The 22,617-nt window shown below is 36.4% G+C and overlaps 1 protein-coding gene across 2 annotated transcripts in view; it reads right to left on the bottom strand.

Annotated features, from left to right (window-relative positions):
• CCDC186 (coiled-coil domain containing 186) overlaps nt 1-22,617 on the bottom strand; it is a 56,477-nt gene that overhangs the window by 6,297 nt on the left and 27,563 nt on the right. For both annotated transcript variants that reach the window (XM_012448024.3, XM_064373824.1), the window contains exons 5-14: nt 20,476-20,688; nt 19,414-19,533; nt 10,878-10,982; nt 9,713-9,811; nt 9,456-9,542; nt 8,342-8,484; nt 5,376-5,631; nt 4,312-4,501; nt 3,054-3,134; nt 620-830 (exon numbers count right to left, since the gene is read on the bottom strand). In XM_012448024.3, coding sequence (XP_012303447.1) covers nt 620-830; nt 3,054-3,134; nt 4,312-4,501; nt 5,376-5,631; nt 8,342-8,484; nt 9,456-9,542; nt 9,713-9,811; nt 10,878-10,982; nt 19,414-19,533; nt 20,476-20,688 — 1,505 coding nt within the window. The remainder of the gene's footprint in view (nt 1-619; nt 831-3,053; nt 3,135-4,311; nt 4,502-5,375; nt 5,632-8,341; nt 8,485-9,455; nt 9,543-9,712; nt 9,812-10,877; nt 10,983-19,413; nt 19,534-20,475; nt 20,689-22,617) is intronic.

Below are 22,617 nucleotides of genomic sequence, written 5' to 3'. Positions count from 1 at the left end.
TAAAACACTTTTATTTACATAAACACAGTATTTGTAAGAGGAATGTGGTGCAGCACATTTTCCAGAGTTTGGATCTCTAGCTCTAGGTCTGCTACTCAGAGGATGAATGGTGACCCTGGAACATTTAGTGATTTGACCTGAGCCTCAGTTATCTGCAAAATTAGAGAACTCACTCACTGAGTGGTTGTAAGAAATCAATGAGATATTGCTAAGCCACAGGCACAGTGCCTTGTACTGCTAGGTCCTCAATAAATAATCCCACTATGCCCTATCCAACAGGAAAATAATGCACAACTCCATTATTTCTCTTAGAACCATAGTCATAAAAATAAAAAGCTAAGTAAAGCATCATCTTTTTAAAATCTAAAGTTGTTTGAGTTATCTTAAAAATATTAACATTGACTGAACTCTCTATCACCTTTCCTTAAAGACTTGAGTTTTATTTCATCTTAGTAGTCCCAAAACCTAGAACATAATAGGTGATCATAAAAGACTGGGAATTGAATAACTACAATTATTTTTTGAAAGATAGGCTCTTGATATGACTAATTTTGAAAACAGTAACTTTGCCATATGAGTAATGGTATTTTGAAGATTACACTACCATAATAATACATACTTTGTTTTTTTCCTAATTTCTTCCACCAGTTGTTTGATGTGGTCCTCCATAAATTCTATCTTTTCATTTTTCCGGGCATGTGCTTTTTGCAGCCTAACTATCCTCTCAATCAACATGGCTTTATCTACTTGTGGAAAGTTATCCACAGCTACTGAGCACCCAGTATTTTCTGGAGATCGATCTTCTGCACTGCTTCGAGCATTCAGGGATCCTGAAGACAAAAAAATCAGTTTAGATACTGTGCTTAATCTAACATCATCTCTCATCTATTATTTATTCCACCATCATTTTCAAATATTCACTCTAACAGAGTTGGACACAGAAGACAACACAGGTCATACCTAGCTTAGGTTCTTCTTTCTGAATATACTGGTGACAGAGGTACCAACAGGTGTATACTGTATTTCTCAGGAAGAGGTAACAGAGAAACAAGGATCTCAAAAAGAATAACAAGTCTAAAGTGAAACCAAAATTAAACTATAAGAGAACAGAACAAAGCAGAGAGGAGGAGGAAAGGAGGAGAGGAACAGAAGTATGAGAGACAGAAAAAGAGAGGTTACAATATAGTGGGTTTAGCTCTGAGGCCAGCCTGCCTAGGTTCAAATACTACTCCACTTATTGGCTGTATGACTTTGGACAAGGTATTTAATTTTCTGTGCCTTGGTTATGTCATCTTAAAATGGCAATAATGACATTATTTACCTCACAAGATTATTATCCTCATTTAAATGAATATATGTGACGTGCTTAGAAAAAGGCATATAGTAAGCATTATGTAGTGTTAGGTATTACTTTTACCAATATAAATGAGAAGAATCTGATCCTCTCTACCCTATAAAGATTAGTTTTTTTACAATCCCATTTTATAGCTCTAAGTAATACATCTTATCTAATGTTATATAATAAATAAATGGCAGAGCTGGAATCTAAATACTTATCTATAATTTCAAATCCATATTCTTTCTACTACACATTTTTCCCCACTACTGTTAACAGCTGATGATGGTTTTCTCCTAATGTGCAACCTCGGGGAGCAATATAGTGTAGTAGCAAGCAAGGACTCTGGAGTCCGAGTTCTCATTGTGGATTTTGGGTGAATCATGTAGCCTCTCTGAATCTTGGTTTCCTCATTTGTTAAATGGGAATAATAATACCTACCTCACATGACTTTTCTGCAGAATAAATGGTATGTTTAAAGTGCTTAGCATGGTTCTTGGCATTCCAAAAAAGACACAAACACTGATATTTTGCTAATTGTCATTTTCACAATGGTATCAATCATAATTTTATAGACTGTTCATTTTTACTTTAGAACACAGGTACATCTATCACGAGAAAAACTAAAAGATTTAAAAATATATACATGTGGATATACATGTAAAAATCTGATAGACAATGGTAATACCTTCATTGGTTCTTGGGTGTTAAAAGAAAAAGAGAGATCACTGTATACCAAATCTCTCTGCATGGATTAATATAAATTTGAATTTTAAAAAATGGAAGAGGAGGCTGTTGCACAGAATAAACCAGTAGCAGGCTAGAAAAAGGAAGGGGCTGGGCACAGTGGCTCACACCTGTAATCCCAGAACTCTGGGAAGCCAAAGTGGGAGGATCACTTGAAGCCAGGAGTTCGAGATCAGCCCGGGCAACTTAGTGAGCTCTCATCTACACACACAAACACACACACACACAAATAAATATAAGCCAGGCATGGTGTCATACACACACATACACACACACACACACACACACACACAAATAAATAAATAAATATTAGCCAGGCATGGTGGCATGTGCCTATAGTCCCAGCTACTTGAGAGGCTGAGGTGGGAAGACTGTGGTTGAGGCTGCAGTGAGCCAAAGTCACACTACTGCACTCCAGCCTGGGTGCCAGAGTTAGGACCCTGTCTCTAAAGAAAAAAAAAAGTAGGGAGACAGATCACATGACAAACCTGAAATCCTGGGTAATGAATAGAACTTAAATATTTAACCAGAAATATTTTTTACAATTATATATAACCACTATTTTTTATACTTCAAAATGAAACAAAGCGTATCAATACTTTTTAAAATAAAAAATGCTATTTATTTATTTATTTTTTGAAGACAGAGTCTTGCTCTGTTGCCCAGGCTGGAGTGCAGTGGTGTGATCTCAGCTCACTGCAACCTCCAGCTCCAAGCAATTCTCATACCTCAGCCTCCTGAGTAGCTGGGATTACAGGTGTGAGCTACCACACCCGGCTAATTTTTGTATTTTTAGTAGAGATGGGGTTTCTTCACGTTGGCCAGGCTTGAACTTCTGACCTCAGGTGATCCACTCATGTCGGCCTCCCAAAGTGCTGGGATTACAGGTGTGAGCCACCAAGCCCGGCCAAAAACACTATTTATTTTTATATCAATCATGAAATAACAAGTAGAGCCACTAGTTTTTTACCTGATGAACTGGAACGACTTCCCATGCTGCTGACTTCTTTATCATAGCTTCCATTCTCAACCTGATCTAACTTTCTTCGTGCTGCAGGAAAAGAAGTGGATTATTCCTCACGATTATCAGGACCATTTGCTCCCAGCATCTCTGACTTTAACTGCTAAAATCACTGAGGCAAAAATGGCATAGACAAGATAAAGTTGTTGAATACATACTTTAGGCAGAGGGCTGTGTCATTCATACAGAATGTCATTTGAAAATGTGCAAGTCAAGTACAAAATATACAGAAACAATATTATAACTGACACTGGCATCATTTAATTACAGTGGAGTTAACTTTTTAAAGTATTGAAAGATTTAGAAGTTCCTAACAGTACCAGAAATTTCCTCCAAATTCCCCTTCAATTACATCTATACTTATATGGCAAATATCTGAATATATTCCTATTAAGTAAATGCTAAGTCCCTTTTAGCTTATTACTATATTTCACTCTATTTTAACACAAAGAAAGCAATGGCAAATAGGAGAGAATAGGAAGTTGAAATACATGTCTTATTTATTTTTGTATCCCAAGCATATAGCACAGACAACCAACGATTGTATGAATTTTTAAATGAAAGAAATCTAGGATCTAGTTCCAGTAGTCAATTGTTGTGTTTGGGTAATTTATAACTTTTTGGGGTCTGTTTCCTGAGACCCAGATGAAGAGTTAAGTCACAATAATTTCCAAGTCAGAGGATGCATCTGGAGTATCTGCACCCTAGATGCCAGTAGCCTAGATGCAGCACAAAAGAAATCACAGACATGTGAAAGGAGAAGACATCAGAACTGCTGTGTATATTCATATCTAAAGACAGATGTTCTAAAATTTCTATTTTTCATGTTTTCTAATATATAGAAAAGAGTAACATATGTTTAATTTATAAATAAACATATGTACATTGGAGAACAAATGCCTAAGCACTTTTTACTGACAGGAGTATGTGATCAAAAGTTTACATACTAACGCCCTAACGTTACTTTCCCAATTCTCATGTTTTGTGATTCAGTGAATAACTGTCCTTTAGCATACAAGATATTTTTAGTATAAAAGACTATTCACACAATTCAAAAAGTTTAGCAATTTGATTTACTAATATTAATAGAGAACACACAGCTTCAATCAATGTAGTAGAACCATAAAATATATTTTTTTCCTATAAAATCCTTAATGATCAAAAGAAACAAACACATTCACGGTCTAAGTGTGGAAGAATTTTATACCTTGCTGAAGTTGTTTGGTAAGATCCTTGATACTAGAGGCATGTTTACGTCTTTGAGTTACTAACTCATCTTTTAATTCTTCTACCTGGGTACTCAATGCTTTCACTTCTGTTTGCCTACAAGTGAGTTCAGCTTGCAGAGTTTGGACTTCCTCTTTTCGCAGTTCTTCCTCTTTAAACAACCTACTTTCCTGAATAATAGTAAGCAAAACAAAAACCACCAATTTGAGTATGTTTGTTTCTATTAATGCTCACAGTTTATAACCTTAAAAATCTAAGGTTCTTGATAGTGGAGATTCTTCTATTATTATTCCTTGCCAGGTTTTGTTTACTTGAGCTTTTCGAAATTCTCATATAGCAAGGCAGGGGCATACAATAACGAGCATGTCATTCTATACATACCAAACAATATGCGATACAGGTTGCTGAATTTTTGGACTAAAGTCTCAAATCATTTTTATAGTAACTTGAAGACACTCTCAAATTAGAAAAACATAAATTTAAAGTACCTTTTAAAAAATATATAATGATTCTAGTTAGGATGGACACAAACCAGTTTTCTCATTTTCAAAAGTAAAATATTAAATATTCTTCATAATCATTTTAGGAAGAAATTTTATTACAAATTATAACAGTTGAGGAAAAACTGACATTTCTTTTTTTTTTTCTAAGACAAAGTCTTACTCTGTCACTCAGGCTGGAGTGCAGTGGCCCGATCTCAGCTTATTGCAACCTTTGCCTCCCAGGTTCAAGCGATTCTTGTGCCTTAGCCACCCGAGTAGCTGGGATTATAGGCACCCACCACCACTCCCGGCTCATTTTTGTATTTTTAGTAGAGATGAGGTTTCACTATGTTGGCCAGGCTGGTCTCAAACTCCTGACCTCATGTGATCCACCCACCTCAATCTCCCAAAAAAACTGAGATTTCTTATAGCAGTGGAAACCGTCAGAAAGTCGGTACCCAGAAAAGAGCTTAGTTCAACTACCACTACTTTTATACTGTTAGGGAAATTTAATTTGTGTTTCCTGTTACGTTGTTTTACAGAAATGGAAATTTATACTTACCAAATTAATATTTGTCTGTTTCATTTGTTCACACTGGCTTTGTAATTGACTTTCACTACAGGAAAGTTTATCAAATTGTGACTGCAAAGAATTAGATTCAGACTGAAGCTGTGCATTCTTACTAGTGAGCCTTTCTGTAAACAGTAGTAGTTCAGATTCTCTTCTCCTACTGCCTTCAATGTCTTTTTGTAGGTCATTAATCAAAGAATTAAGACTTTCCACTTCTTCCTTCAAATTTTCAATTTCCTGTTTACCTCTAAAAAACAAAAGACTTATATTTAGGGGAAAAAAATAAACCATTAAAAGACATTAAATTAATGGCTGGGGAACTTTCATCTAGTCAAACACTTAATAAAGGTACTTCTATTTGTTCATCCAAATATTTATAAATGCCTAATATATGCCCAGAACTAAGAGCCAGAAAGAAAAGTGAGCAAGACCAACATGGGCTCTGCTTTCAAAGAGCTTTTATCAAGTGGGGAAACTATATGGCTGTAAAAAAACATTTTTGATGATAAAAGCACAGAGTGGGTTTGCCTAAACTAGTGTAAGTGATGCTCAAACCAATACATTAAGCAGGAGTCAGCAATCTCTTCCTTTAAAAGATCAGATAGGGAATAAGCTTGGCTTCTGGTTCACATGGTTTTGCTGCAATTGTTCCACTCTGTCAATATACAATGAAAACTGCCACAGATACTACATGAATGAGTGTGGATGTGTTCCAAAAAAATTTCATTTACTAAAGGAGGCGGTGGGCTGGATTTGGTTTGTAAGCCATGGTTTGCTGATCCCTGACCCAAGGGCAAAGGCAGAGTTATTGGAGAATAAAATATGCTCCAGGTAAAGGGAACAGTATGTGCTAAAAGCTGGGAAGGGAAAAAGAGGACTTCTTGTTGGTCTTAACAGATGTTCAATATTGATGAAGAGAAGGACTGTACTATATCCCTAGCACTTAACACAGAGTTTGGCACATAGGAAACAATCCATTAACTTAATCTGTTAAACAGCTATAGCTGAAATACAAGGGTGAAAAAAGGGAAGGCATAGAAGCAGCAAGGGACAGGTCACTAATCTAACAAGCCATGCTAAGGCACTGGAACTCACTAGACAATCTCTGAGGCAGTGGGAAATCAATGAACAGTTTTGAGATTTCCTTTTTAAAAAGGATTATGCTAACCATAGTTTGGAAAATAGGATATAAGCAGAAAAAAACAGTTTACAAACGGTGGCAGTTTTCCAGGTGAGAACTGATAATATCTTGGACTATGGTAGTAGCAGCAGGGATGTAAAAAGTAAATGGACTTGACAGATGTTATAGACTTAGCAACACTCGTACTTTGTGACTGGTTAGATGTGTCAGGGGAAGGAAGGAAGAGCCAAAGATGGCCCCCAGCCTGCTGGGCTGGACAGTCACATGGCTGCTGCACTCATCATTCGTTCTAGGAACATGTGAGGAGAAGCATACTTATGAGCAGGACAGAGAAACCGATTTTGGACATGCCGAAGTTTGAGGTATCTTTGATACTTGTGCCTGAAGCTTAGTGAAAAGGACTAAAGATAATGATTCAAAAGTCCTGCAGCATACTATAAAAAATTGCTAGGATCACCCAAAGTTACAATAAAATTAGAACAAGAGGGCTTTATGACAGAAAGAGAAGCCTGCCAAGAAGACTGAGAGAGAGTTGCCAAACAGGTGAGAGGAACATCAGCACACGATGGAAATGAAGCCAAAGGAACAAGCGTATCAAGAAAGACAAATGAATTCAACAGTGTTAAAAGATAATAAAAATTCAAGCAAGGGTGGGTCTGACATGTATCTACCATATGCAGAGAGGCATTAGTAATTCAGCTTAGTAATTCAGAGGCATTAGAAATCACACAGGAAGTGAGGAAATGCAGAATGAATACAAAAGATTCTATAAAGCTTGGCTGCAAACCAAAGGAGAAATATAAGCTGGCAGGGAAAAGCCATAGGAGTTTTGATATTTTTAAAAGACAATTATGTTTAAATGTAGAAAGAAAAAGAGAGTAGAGAAATAAGAGATAAAGGATAAAGAAGAATAATCAAGACAGAACCCAAGAAGGCAGAAGAGATGAAATCCATAGAAGAAGCAGAAAGACTAATTTGATTCAGAGAGAGTTTCTTCCATGATAACATGATTGTTTCTTCCATAACAGCAGAAAATATGGCTGCAGATGCAGGCAGTTCATGGGACTAATGGCAAAAAGTTGAGAGAACCGTCACCTGACAGCTCCCATTTTTTTCTGTGAAGAAGTAATCACCTGCCAAGAGTATATAGAAAGGTAAGAGGAAAAACTGAAGTGTGAAGAAAGTGGTAGGGTTTAAGATGCTACAAAGATGGTGGAGAAGCCTCTGACCAAGGACATACGGCAAGATTAGGTGCATTAATATTCCCAGTTGAGGTTAGTGACCATGGATTTATTAGCAGAATCAATATGGATGATGGCAAACATTTATTTAGCAACACTCAGCAGCTTAGTTATCAGTAAGGTGTGGAAAAGAAGGTAATCTGGCTTCAAACCGAATCCAGGTTCTGTCAGGTAATGTCACAAGTGGAGTTTACTTAAATGGTTTTAGAAGGAACCAAGGAATAATGTCAGCTCTGGACCTCAAGCTATACACATGCAAAGATCTAGAGCTAAATTTCCCTTTTAGAAGAAAAAGTAACTGTGCATAAGTAACAGAATTTGAAGCTAAGGTATAGATAAGAAGCTCAATAAACCTCTTCTGTCTTATAAATTGCCACTACCAATGTGATTTTTAGAAGCCATGATGGGAACTTAAAGATAATCAAAAGAAGTTCAAATAAAGAGGAAAAATTTTAAAATTTCAGCTAGTAAAATTGTAAAAATTGTTCTTGCTTAATGCAATAATTGCATTTGAGAATCTTGAAACAGAATTTAAAAGCTTGTTTATTAAAACAAACAGAAGTTATTCATTTTACCTTTGAAGCTGCTCCTGTAGCTGATCTACAGTTTTCACTTTGTCTAATAAATTCTGAATTTCAGCTTTTTGGCGATTAATAATTTCCTTGTATTTTGATAATTCATCTTCTGTTCTTAATCGTTCATCTTCTAGACATTTCACCTATCAAATGATCGTAACCAAGTTACAAACCATGTCTTCTTGTTCCTTATAAACTATTTTATATATATAGTGGTTACATATTAATAATGTAAAAATTCTAAAGCAGCATTAATGTAAGAAAATATAATGCAAAGTTTACAGCCTTAGGTTTTAGTCACAGATTTCTTGTGATTCAGTCATGGGAGTTTTAGTCATTTCACTTTTTACTGAATCACCGTCTCCTCATCTGAAAAAGAAGAATATATCTTCTCTACCTCAAAAAACTGGCATGAAGAATCAATAAGGTGTATGAAAAACAATGTAAAATTACTAAGTGATCTCAAATTCAGGGTGGTTAAAGGAGTATTTATAAATAAATGAATAATACACATTCATATTCATATTACAAGAGGTACTAATCTTACAATAAAGGCTATAAACACTGAAGAGGACTTAATAGATTATTGGACATTAAAACTATATCCAATTATTAAATATATCCAGGAAAAACATAGCCTTCCTATTATTTTCTGACATAGTTCTAAGGTCCAACTATCTTTCCAATTGACTTGATGAGACTGTCTTTAGATGAGAGACCCAAGGATAAGTTATAGATACAGCAAATGTGTTGTGAAATAGAAATGTTTGGCAAACAATTTAAAGGGACTAACATCGAAGACATTTACCTTTCAACAAAAGAAGCTGCTAGGAAATTGCTAGTCTACTCTACTCTGAGTTCTTTTATTATGGAACATTTCTATACTAATCCTTTCCCCACCACTTTAAAAATCAGAATAAATCCAAAATTTAAGATATTTACAGGCTGGGCACAGTGGCTCACACCTGTAATCCCAACACTTTGGGAGGCTAAGGCGGGCGGATCACGAGGTCACGAGCTCAAGAACAGCCTGACCAATATGGTGAAACCCCGTCTCTTAAAAATATATATATATTTACCCTTCCTCTGGATTCATGATTAAAGATTGAATTACCTTTGTTCTCAGTGTTCGTAACTCATCCATACCCTCCTTAAATGTTCTCTTCAAATCTTCTAGTTCCTTTATTTTGGCATGATGCATCTTTAAAAAAGTTTAAAAGAAACAGCAAATCATAATGTGCTAAACTAGATCTAAGATTTATTGCCTGCTCCTTCCAAAAGGCCTTAAAAGCAGATGGCAATAAGTTCTCACTATTTCTCTTTCTGCATTTATTATGTAACTTAGGATATATAAAGAGCAAAACTACTCACCTCTAGCTGGTCAGATTTTTCTTGCATTTGTTTTTCAAGTTCTCCTTTTGTGACTCTAAGCTTTGCATCAAGCTCATTTGATTTAATTTCTTCTGACTCCTAGTGGAAAGAAAAAGAAAAAAGTGTGACAATTTTTAACCCATTTCCCGTTTGCCCTGAGAATACTCTTGGCTCCAATCCTAATGTAACATCATATACATTTCTGTTACATTAGGATAAGAGAAAAGTTCTGCTTAGAATAACTCTAAGAGCAGTTTTTATATTTTATCTTCACACTGAAAATCAGTAAGATTTGTTTCAGCCTCAAAAAGAGTGTGTTTATGTAAAATTAAATGAGCGCTGGCAGCAAGCTGTACTTTTTTTCTAAATAGCAAATAGGTTAAAGTTTTATACTTTGAAAAGAAGGCATTGCAATTAGGTTTTTACTAACTGTGAAATACAGAGTTTATGGACCTAAAATCGAAGACTGCATCGAAAGACTTTAAATCTATCCATTTTGCATAAACAAGAACAGTACGCTTAAAATATGTAACATAATAGTTGTTATTTTTTTAAGTTATACGTTTCCTTGCACTCTTCATTCTTCTGAAATCTCCTAGAGTTTTTATTTGTTTGAAAACTTCTCTTATAAAATCCATTTAAGTTGCAGGTACTTGAACATTGGAAATAACCTGTATTTTATTTAATGGCCTGTCCAACAAAGTACATTCTATATGCAGATGCAGAATACTGCACATATAGAAATTTAATGAAACAAGAGAACTGGCTCATGCGGAATCCCAGCACTTTGGGAGGCCAAGGCAGGCGAATCACAAGGTCAGGAGTTCGAGACCAGTCTGGCCAACATAGTGAAACCCCGTCTCTACTAAAATTACAAAAATTAGCCATGTGTGGTGGCAGGCGCCTGTAATCCCAGCTACTTGGGAGGCTGGTGCAGAAGAATTGTTTGAACCCGGAAAGTAGAGGTTGCAGTGATCCGAGACCATGCAGCCTGTGCGACCGAACAGGACTCCTCTAAAAGAAAAAAAAAAAGAGAGAAAGGGGAATAAAGAAAGAGAGAGAGAGAGAGACAGAGAGAGAGAGAGAGAGAGAGAGAGAGAGAGCGAGCGTGCGTGCTGATATTTGGTATCATTTGATACTAATCTATTTTAGAAATTATGCGTACCTGATATGTTTTTATCATATCCTGACAGTTTTTTCGTATCTGATCTGCTTCTTCCTTTGCTTGTGTTAACTTTGTTGTTGTTTCTTTGAGTTTATCTTTGGTTTCCTGCATCGACAAAAGACAGAGACAAAGTTGGCCACAGTGATGTGATGAATGGTAAGGAGTGATCAGCAAGTAGAAAAGTTCTTGTTCTAGCACTGTCACTGAGGGGCTAATTATTATTCTACCAATAGTATTTTGTGTTTCTGACAAAAAATTTAAATGATCTGTAGAGTTAACTAATAGCCATTAAGTACAGTTAAATTTGACAGTTTTTGGTATATTACTAGAAGTTACTAACCTGATAAGATGAACAAAGTGTTAAAAAGTTCTTCGTACACACACAGAAAAGACAATTCTTTTCAAAGAAAGCATCTATTTAAAACTGTCTTTTTTTTTTTGAGATGGAGTCTCATTATGTCACCCAGTCTAGAGTACAGTGGTGTGATCTAGGCTCATTGCAACCTCTGCCTCCTGGGTTCAAGCAATTCTCCTGCCTCAACCTCTTGAGTAGCTGGAATTACAGGTGTGCGCCATCACATCCAGCTAATTTTTGTAGTTTTAGTAGAGATGGGGTTTTGTCATGTTGGCCAGGCTGGTCTCAAACTCCTGACCTCAGGTGATCTGCCTGCCTCAGCCTCCCAAAGTAAGACTGTCTTTTTATAGACTGATGTTGCAATCTGGTTTCTGTTTCTAACCATTCTCCTGAGATGGCAACTCGGAAAGTTTTCAGGGACTACCCTTATTAAATCCAATTACTTCTTGTTTTTATTCTTTACTTATTTGCTCCAGTTCTGACCATCCCTGACTCTTTGAATATCCTTCCTTTGTTTCCATTACAAGATAATATTCTCCTTCTCTTTCTGACCTCTTCATTGTTTTCCTGACTAGCTTCTACTTCCTGTGGTGATTTTCCAAGATATAGACTGGCCATGCAGCTCTTTCTTCATAATTCTCTCCCAGCAAACTGATCCATGGTTTTGGTTATCATGTGGATTTCAAATGGGACTTACGTATCATCTCCTCTCAGCAGCTTCCTTTCAGAAAAAGGCAGATGCCGCTACTCTGTTTTTCCATAGATTTAATTCAGGGATGCCCTGGATTTTCTAATGATCGACACATTATACTACAGCTTATATATTCCCCTAATACATCATATAGCTTCTTAACAGCAATTAACGCAGTATTTGTCACATATTAAATGTTTGACTAATATCTGTTGAGTTAATAAAGGAATATCTAATATAAGCCTCTAGTTAGGTTGGGCTCCCCAAATACCCAATACTCACCTCCCTTTGTTCCTTTCTTTCCTGCTGTTCCTCCACTTGGAATGCCTTTCCCTGTATCTCTTGAACCATCTACATTGCATCAACAGACCAGGTGCAGCAGCTCACACCTGTAATCCCAGCACTTTGGGAGGCCAAGGCAGACGGATCACCTGAGGTCACGAATTCAAGACCAGCCTGGCCAACATGGCAAAACCCCATCTCTACTAAAAATACAAAAATTAGCCAGGTATGGTGGTGCATGCCTATAATCTCAGCTACTGGGGAGGCTGAGGCAGGAGAATAGCTTGAACTCAGGAGGCAGAGACAGGAGAATAGTTTGAACCCAGGAGGCAGAGGTTGCAGTGAGCCAAGATCGCAGCACTGCACTTCAGCCTGGGTGACAGAGCAAAACTCCATCTCAAAAAAAAAAGAAAAAGAAAAGAAACAAAAATATATTGCTTTTTACATGCCATAAAAAAAGCCTACCATATAAGTACTGAAAGTCATATATTTTCAGTTGCTAGTCTTTAATAATAATTTGACTTGTATTAAAACTTAGTACCACTTTTAAAATATAGGCAATTATTTACTTTTTCAAATATTGACTTTTAAAATACTAGATTCAATGGACAGGGAGAGAGGCTGGGAAGAAGAAAGAGAGACAGAGAGAGAAAGAACTTTATATACATTTTTCTACTACTATATTATCAATAACTAAAAAGAGCCTGGCACATAGTAAGCACTTCATTCACTCAAAAAATAGCAATTAAGAGATTCCTAATGCCAAATAAATATTTATTAAATAAATGAGTAAGGGAAAAGTGAGAATCACATTAAATGCTTTGGTTAAGGTATTAATCGTGTTTCACTTATTCGTTCATTCAAGTATTCGCTAGGCATCTATGCACCAGGCATTGTTCTATGCTCCATGGACATAGTTGTATAAGAAAACCGGCATAATCTCACCTTCATGAAGCTCATATTCTAGTAATGGAGATAATAAATACAATACATAAGTAAAATATATTAGTGGCAAGTGCTAAGGAATAAAAATAAAGCAAGGACATGAGAAAGAGTGGGGGAAGGTATTGAAAGTTTTGATAGAATAACTGGGAAAAGTCTCATTGAGAATGTGATAGGTGAGACATGAGCAAGAAGACATCCTGAAGGACTGGATATGCTAACTGAGGAATTAAGGATAAATCCAAGGCTTTTGGCCTGAGCAATTAGATGGATGGATTGTCATTTATTGAGACAGAAAAGCGATGCAGGAAAGAGTACTTTTTTTTTTTTTTTTGAGACAGCGTCTTGCTCTGTCACCCAGGCTATAGTGCAATGGCACTGTCTTGGCTCACTGCAACCTCCGCCTCTTGGGTTCAAGCAATTCTCCTGCCTCAGTCTCCTGAGTAGCTGGGATTACAGGCGCGTGCCACAACACTCAGCTAATTTTTGTATTTTTAGTAGAGATAGGGTTTCATGTTGGTCAGGCTGGTCTCAAACTCCTGACCTTGTGATCTGCCCGCCTCAGCCTCCCGAAGTGCTGGGATTGCAGGTGTTAGCCACCATGCCCGGCTGAAAAGGGTACATTATTAGTTCAATTTTAGACATGTTAAGTTTAAGATGCCTTAAGTCATCCAAGATGTCAGATGTCAAGTAAGCAGCTAAATATATGAACCTGGAGTTCTGGGTGGAAGTTATAAATCTGGAAGTCACTAGCATACAGTTTTCTACTGCTATGTTTTCAAGTATACTAATCTTACCCTCTGCAGTTTCTAATCTGCTGTTAATTCCATCCAATGTATTTTTCATCTCAGACATTATGTCAATCTTTTTTTCTCTGTCTCTCCTTATCATATGCAAGCTTTTGTCTATCTCCTTGAACACATGGAATGTATTTATAATAGCTGCTTTAACATTATTGTCTCATTGTCTACTAATTCTACTATCTGTGTCATTTCTGAATCTTTTTTTTTAAGACACAGGACAGGATCTTGCTATGCTGCCCAGGCTGGAATGCAGTGGCATGATCCTAACTTCAACTCCTGGACTCAAGTGATCCTCTCATCTCAACCTCCCAAGTGGCTAGGATTACAGGTATATACTACCACACCTGGCTAATTTTTAAAGTTCTTTTTGTAGAAATGGGGACCTCACTATATTGCCCAGACTGGTCTCAAAACAACCAGCCTTAAGTAATCTTTCCACCTCAGCCTCCCAAGTGCTAGAATTACAGGTGTAAGAAACCACGCCTGGATCTATTCCTATTGATCTAGTTTTCCTTTCTTCTCATTATGGGTTCAATTTTCCTGTGTCTTTGCATGCCTGGTAGTTTTTGATTGGATGCCAAACAGAGTAAATTTTATGCTCTTGGATGCTAGAAATAGTTATTTAAATACTGACTTTGTTTTGGGACATAGTAAATTTACTTGAAACAATTTATTTGAAGCTTGCTTTTAAAGTTCTGTAAGGCAGATCTACAAAAGACTTAAAGGCAAATTCATGGTCACAATAAAGCAATAACCTTCTGAGGACTGCTGATGCAGCCCTGCCTGATGTGTGTTGAGAGGTCATTTATCTTTGGCTGGTGGGAACACAAATAATTTCCTAGCCTTGTGGGAGCTCTATGGATTGTTGCCCCTATTCCTTTCCCCTCCTCTGTAGTTTCCTCTCTTAACACACACACACAAGCACGCACACATGTGCTGATCAGTAGTCAACTGAAGACTTAAAGGGAACTCACTGCAGACTGTTGTATTTTTCTCTTTTCTGGGACTCTGGCTTGGTTTCCCGTATTTTAAACTGTCTCCTCAATTCAGGTAGGCTGCTGGGCTGTTTTAGGTTCTTCTCTTTGTTTGCAGCCTGGAACTGTCTAGGAATACCTCATTTTTTCCCCCTTTACTCAGAGATCTCTATCCTATGCTGCTTGTTATCTCAAGTCTGAAAGGCTTCATTTCATATACTTTATCTTTTGTTTTTAAGGTAGAGGGTAAATCTGGACCTTCTTATTCTATAATGCAATATAGTCAACAGAAAGTAGTTATAGAACAGTACAGTTATAGAACAGCATAGTTATAGAACAGCATAGAATATAGTTTTACTAAGTCAGGTAAAATGGCAAAGCAAATAAGATGCCTGCTCTAGTTTCTAGTAAGTGGGCCTTTTGAGTAAACAAACCATTTAAGAATGACGCTATCACTGACAACATGGCAGCCTTGGGAGAAGAGTTTATTAAGCAACAGTCTTGCTTCGGGTAAGCTAGTGTAGAGAATGTATCATAAAATATACCAAGCCCTGGTCACATATTAGGCCTGTAACATATTACCATTGACAGCCTCCTGCTGGTCTAGCTACTGCGTTGATATCCAAGACTATTCTTCCAGCTTTCTCTGAAGCAATAATGTCTGGCAAGCACTCAGCATAGCCAAACCATGGGAGCCAAAGAACAACAGCCACATCTATTGCTAGCCATATGTATGTTCAAGTGAGATGATCTTATCCTGATATCAGGCAGGTGAATAAGTAGCAACCAGGTAGGTAAACAAGTAGATGAGGTACACTGGGAGAAACTCATCTTTATTCACTGTACTCAAAATAAAAGGCTTCTGTTTTTAGAGGCTAGGTGTTAAAAACGCATTTTCAGTTAAATCCCAAAAGAGTTTAGGGAAGGAAATAAATAAATTGTTTCTCTTGTGTAGTCTGATGATCTGGGTGGCCAGTCCACCTACTCTTAAGTTCTGGTAATATGCACTGGGGGTCTGACCAGAAACTACTGATCACAATGGATCCAGTAACCCACAAGATTGCAGTATTATTAGTACCTAAAACTTGGTAGGCAAGAACCAGAAACTAGAAAGGAAGGGTGCCTCAAGAAAAACTTACTAAGTATCTCATGTCTCTTGCCCACATCTCAAGAGATAGCCTATACTAACCACATGATTATTAAATCTTGTATTCTTTTAACCAGAGACTCCTTCCAACATCCAGTAGGTAAATACATAAAACAAGTAACCAGGAGCCCATCATCTTGGACACTCTGAAAGTTTAATGACTGTGTCTCCTAAGTAGATAGCCTCCAAGTTATCTAATACACTGTTATGCACAAAGCTTGCTGGTTAATAAATGCTTTTGCTTAAGAAAAACTAGTGAATTTCTACATACCAAGTCATTATGCTTGTTATTTTCATTTTCTAGCAATCTGTACCATGTAACCTTATAGAAGTCAGCCTTAAACCACTTCTCTAACTTATTTACAGAGTATTTGGTTTCACTGGTGCTCAAAGCTGCCATTAAGAATCTCTTAAACAGATCCGTAACAGTTTTTTTTTTTTTAATCCACAGTGCTAGTATTCTAACAGGTTTCAGGATACTGTCTCTTAGCACTCTAGATGAAGATGAGGAAAGTACCACAGATACCAGATATGACCAAGTATTATGTTCTGATCTTGAAGCAACTCAGGCAGTTGAGAATCATTACTGTTTTGATAAATTTGGAATTTAATTTCCTCATTCTGTAACTCAAAGTAAAGGGAAAATTTAAATGGCTTAGCCCTGTTGAGCTCCAGGGACTGTTGTCCACCTCTTTTTTTTTTTTTTTTTGACATAAGAACAGTTTTATTTTAATCATTTAACACTTGTGTAGTATTCAATTTTGAGACTGAAATACTTGTTTCCCTTTTGACTGATTAGGAAATAGTCTGAGTTGGCAGAAGTTAATCCTCACATTATTCAGCTAATGAGAGACACAATCCTAAACAACCTGATTTCAACTTCCACCTGTACCCCACAATGCAAAGCGAAACCTTTCTTCATTTTAATGTTGTACAAGTATAAGGACCATATAATCTGAATTCACTAACTTTAGGTACCAATAACTTAAAAGATAGGAAAAGGTGTCATATTATAGAGATTTAAAAATTGATTACACAGCTGGGCGTGGTGGCTCACGCCTGTAATCCCAGCACTTTGGGAGGCCGAGGTGGATGAATCATGAGGTCAGGAGTTCAAGACCAGTCTGGCCAAGATGGTGAAACTCCATCTCTACTAAAAAAAAAAAAAAAAAAATACAAAAATTAGCTGGGCACACTGGCAGGCGCCTGTAATCCCAGCTATTCAGGAGGCTGAGGTAGGAGAATCACTTGAACCCGGGAGGCAGAGGTTGAGTTGACATCGCACCATTGCACTCTACCCTGGACAATAGAGCGAGACTCCATCCCCTTCCCCAAAAAATTGACTATACAATAAATGATGAAGAAAACTAACAATGAAACAGGACAATGTTCAAACAGCAAATACAATTAACAAATGGGGCCAAAAGATCAACATATATCTCGCATCATCTTTCATGCACTTACTCAGCTTTTTTCTCCCAAACATAAAGGCAGATTAATTCAAAGTAGTCCTATTAAGAATATTTATGTTTCCTTCTGAAATTTAATATTTGAATGGAAACTGTATTAATAACTCATAGTTTCCTACTGAAGTTTAAGATTCTCCTAGATGATGCTCAAATTTAGACAATGCTAAAATTAGACATTGGGTGATCATTTCAAAGTATGAACTACAGGTAAAATCAAAAAGGACATACATAATAAAAAAGTTCTAATTTAAAAGACATAGTAAATATAAATGAATTAATTCACACAACCTACTTACACACAAACAAAACTAGAACAAACAACAACTTTTAGGAACCACCTCCAGTTGATTTCACCACTTAACAGGAGCAAGATCTTAGGTGGGTCATTTTGTTTAAGGATGACTTGAAATTTTACACTACTACCTTAGCCCCCACATATGAAAAATCATCAAGAATTTTTTCTTATCAACTAGAAGTTGGGGAAAATACAGTGAGAAATAAAATGAAACGGCTTCTCACACATATGAAGGCCCCGATCATGCCTAAATTTCTCGCGATTTAACTTAAGAAGCTCCTTGCCCTGAGAGCTTCCTTTATCCCACAACACTCTACTCAGATGGGGCAGAGAATCCCAGGACACTATCCCCTTTAAGCCACAGGATAAAAACACAACCTGTCTGCTGGGCACGGTGGCTCACACCTATAATCCCAAAACTCTGGGAGGCCGAGGCGAGTGGATCACCTGAGGTCAGGAGTTCGAGACCACCCTGGCCGACATAGTGAAAACCCGTCTCTACTATAAATATGGGGGAAAAAAAATTAGCCAGGCACGGTGGCAGGGGGCCTGTAATCCTACCTACTCGGGAGGCTGAGGCAGGAGAATCTCTTGAACCCAGGACGCCCTCCTCCTTTCTGACAGTCTTTCTCTGCCTTGGTAGTTTCCTCACACACATGTGCTGAACGGTAGGTCAGCATCACACTCGAGGGGAAGCCTCAATCTCTAATCTCTCATCTACTTTTGACCACTGTCAACAGAGACTATTCCTCCTACAGTTTTCTCTGATAATGCTATATCAGAGAATACTCCACAACCAAAGGTTATTAACAGTTCTACTGATTTAGAATTATTTAATGAGGTAATCCACAATTATGATTTTAACCAATATCATTAAGCCTGTTTGTTAAAACCTGGAAATTGGTATTTCCATAAGTTTTTTGCTCTTCTTAAGTCACAAGTCAGAGTTGTTCTTTTACTTCACATTCTATCGTCTTCAGATTTTTATTACCTCTAATATCAGCTCAGTTACTGCTTAAAATTATGGCATCAGGTGTCAGCCTTTATAATTATTATATTAGCTTTTTAATAAAATTATATTTACTAGGCACAATACCAATGGATTTATATTTATAAAAAAGTTAAGGCAACTTATTCTTAAAATCTTTATATTTAAATAAGAATTTACTAAAATAATAAATAAAATTAAAAATTTTAAAAAACAAAAAAGAATTTATATTTTTGAGTATAAAATCTTATCATTGATTTTTTCAAATTTGTAGATTACATTCAAATTTGATAATTCACACATTCTCCCCCATCCAGTTTCTCATGATGTTATTTAAATTTTGCATATAAAAAAATGCTTAAAGAACAGGGCAAATGTGGGTGTTGTATAGCAGGAATAATAAAATTTAACATCCCATCCTATTTAATATGTAAATCATGCAAGGACATATCTTTTTCATAATCACCAAATATTCAGGTCCAAACTAACTTGTAGGGATTACTAAATCAAACTTCATGCCTCATTAACTGTTAATGCATTTGCTCTTAAAACTCATTCTAATCATCATTCCATTGTGTTACAGTACGTACCTTGTGTGAATCCATTTCAGCTTTTAATTTGTTTTGTGCCCATTTTACTTTGATGATGTGAGAGTTAATGTCTTCTTTTAATTTGTCTATTTCTCTGATGAGTCTAGTCGTTTCACCTTCCTAAAATAATATCACTAGGTCATACATTTTCATTTATGGAATCAATTAATTATGTGTGTATCTTTTATATCCCCCTCGAAGTAATCAGTGCAATAACACTATAATCAAGTGCTGGCACACTATGGCCCACAGGCTATAAAACTGATTTAAAGTCCAAATGATGAGGGTAGTAAAATCCTAAATCCGATTAATAGACACAAAGATTATTAATATTTACATTTTAAATAATTGGTTGTGTTGCCAACACAACATACCTTTATGATTCTTAAGTGGCTGGCATTAAGATGAAATACGAACTAAATGGGTTTTGTCAGAATTCCCGAGAACAATGACAATAATCCTAAACTAACAGCTAATGAATAAAAAATAACATTTATCATTGAAAAATGATAATGCACTGGAAATATGACCATTGAGGGGGTGTTAGTTAACAGGGAGGGTTCTGAATAGCTGGCTCAGTAACCAAATCTCCTTAGACAGTATCTAAGATAGACATGTTTTTCTGTAAGAAAAATAAAAATTCTATTCTATGGTGAGTGTTACATTAAGATTATATCAAATTATACTTCTGGATCTAAAACTATTCATATTTGACACTACTATATACATATTTTACCAAAATATAATCTTTCCTTGAGACATAAACAAATTTCTCCAACATACAGATTTTAAAATAAAGTTTTTAGAAAGGTCAAGCAAAAGTTATCTAATAAACAACGTGTGCCAACACTTCATCTTTTCCCTAGCAAACCTTTTCTCTGCAGATAAGTAATAAAACACTGAAATTACTAAAACATTCATGGTTTTAGAAGGTAAACTAATAAAAACAACTTTACATTTGAATGTTAACCATGTTAAATTATGATAATTTGATTAAATACGGAAAAGCAAAGAGAACAAATTTCAAATAAGGTCAAATATTTCAAATGGCACAAGTTATACCTTAGCTTCATACAGCTGGTGCAACCGTCCTTTCTCCTGAGAAAGCTGCTTAATTTTGTTACTGTTTTTCTCAAATTCCTTATTTGCATCTCTAAGTTTTTTCTCAAGTGTCTCTTTTTCCTTTCGAAGGTCTAAAGATTCCTTCTCACCTCTTACATACTTCATTACCATTGCTTCTTTTTCTTGGCGTGCCTCTTCACATTTCTTGTTGGCCTTGAAAAAAAAATTACTTAGCATTAATGAAAAATATTCTTTCAAATGGAAATGCAACAAAATACAAAGTATTTGTCTCTTATATTACCAATGCAGTTTTTGGTTTTTGCACAACATTCCCAGGACTCGTGCCATGAAATTTTAAAATGAAAGAAAAAATTCAAAATTATAGAAAAATGGTACAACATCCCTAGCACTTGCTTTTGCTCTTTCCTGTTCCTTTTACTTTGACTAACATGGTTGCTATTTTTCACTTAATTCCTCCAGATCCTCTTTCCCACTTTTTTTTTTTAATCCTACCTGGTATCCCATGACATCATGGGGACCATGACATCATGAACCCTGTCAACAAGCTCTCTTGCCCTCAGACTTCCAGTTGGGTTCAGCCAACAGAAGGCAGTAGGCAGATGCTTGGGAATATAGGCAGAGTGAGATCTGGCTCCTCCAGAGTTCCCACAGGTTGGCTGATGGTCACTCCTCTTGTCAGATGCCCTCTCTATACAACTACCCTCTGGGGTGTACTACCTGCTTCTTGTCCAGTAGCCCTGAAATTCTGCATCTTTCCTTTTTGGGCTCCCTAAATCTTGTCCACACCTTGACAAAGATTCTTTTTATTAAATTAGCTTCATAACCAGTTTAAGTGTGCCATCTGTTTCCTGTCAGGACCCTGACTGTAAAGCTGACAATTTCTAAAATCTTAACTTCCTTTTGAAAATTAAGTAAAAGTAACCATATGCTAACAAATGCCCATTTAATTTCCTATTTATGAAAAGATTTCTGAAGCATTTTACACTTAATAAGAAATATTAATTGGTTCAGTACGAAAATTATATACTCATTTAAAATTTTCTATTTGTATGAACTAGTACTCCCTATTCTGAAATTTCACAGAAGGAAAATTTCTACAAATAGTCCTTTGAAGTAAACTCATGGTTTGCAAATATGGTGAAGCACATATTTATTTTACAAAAGATAGAACTTCAAACTTTAGGAATTTTCTTTTTTCTTTTCTTTTCTTTTTTTTTCAGATGGAGTGTTGCTCTGTCGCCCAGGTTCAAGCGATTCTCCTGCCTCAGACTCCTAAGTAGCTGGGATTACAGGTGCCCACCACTACACCCGGCTAATTTTTGTATTTTTAGTAGAGACAGGGTTTCACCATGTTGATCAGGTTGGTCTCGAACTCCTGACCTCGTGATCCACCACCTCGGCCTCCCAAAGTGCTGGGATTACAGGCCTGAGCCACCTTGCCCATCCACTTTAGGAATTTTCAATATCTTTTAGTGGTAATAAACATTGAAAATGCAACTGAATTGAAGAAGGTAACTATCGAAATAAAATTAGGAAAAGCTTCTTTGCTCTGATGAAAAGTGGTTGACACAACTGTTTCATAAAGCTCTGGCACTGCTGATAAGCACATCTAGTCAACCCTGAGAATACTATACATATACATATAAGTACTTTCAAAAATCTCCCAATTGGGATTTGTTTCCATTGAAATAGTCTACTAATTTTCAAATTAAGAAATACATTGAATTGGGGATACGACAGGTTCCTGAGGATGTAACAATGTGCTTGTAGACAAGGACTGAGAAAATTATGCTGGAATTGGCCAAGAGAATTAGATTTTTAGTCAACTGAATATTTGTAATTAGAAAAAGTCAATAGTTCAATGTCAACTTTAAGAGAAGTCTCGTTTCATAATAATTTAATATTCAGACAATGCTATCACCTACTGGAAACAAAGTAGTACTTGTGGCCTCTGAGAGAGCTCACTATCTAGTGAGAAAGACATCTACACAAACATTGGAATATAATATGAAAAATTCTATTGGATGAATGTACCAAGTCCTTCAAAACATGAAAATACTTACATTCCCTGGGAGGAGTTGGGAGGAAGGGTAAAAGATGCTATACTTGAGCTAGGTATTG

Source organism: Aotus nancymaae, unplaced genomic scaffold (genome assembly GCF_030222135.1).
Source record: "Aotus nancymaae isolate 86718 unplaced genomic scaffold, 86718_ANA_hifiasm-v0.15.2.pri h1tg000010l, whole genome shotgun sequence".
Classification (NCBI taxonomy): domain Eukaryota; kingdom Metazoa; phylum Chordata; class Mammalia; order Primates; family Aotidae; genus Aotus; species Aotus nancymaae.
Note: the sequence above shows the minus strand (reverse complement) of the source record. Positions and strands in the feature narration are given on the sequence as shown.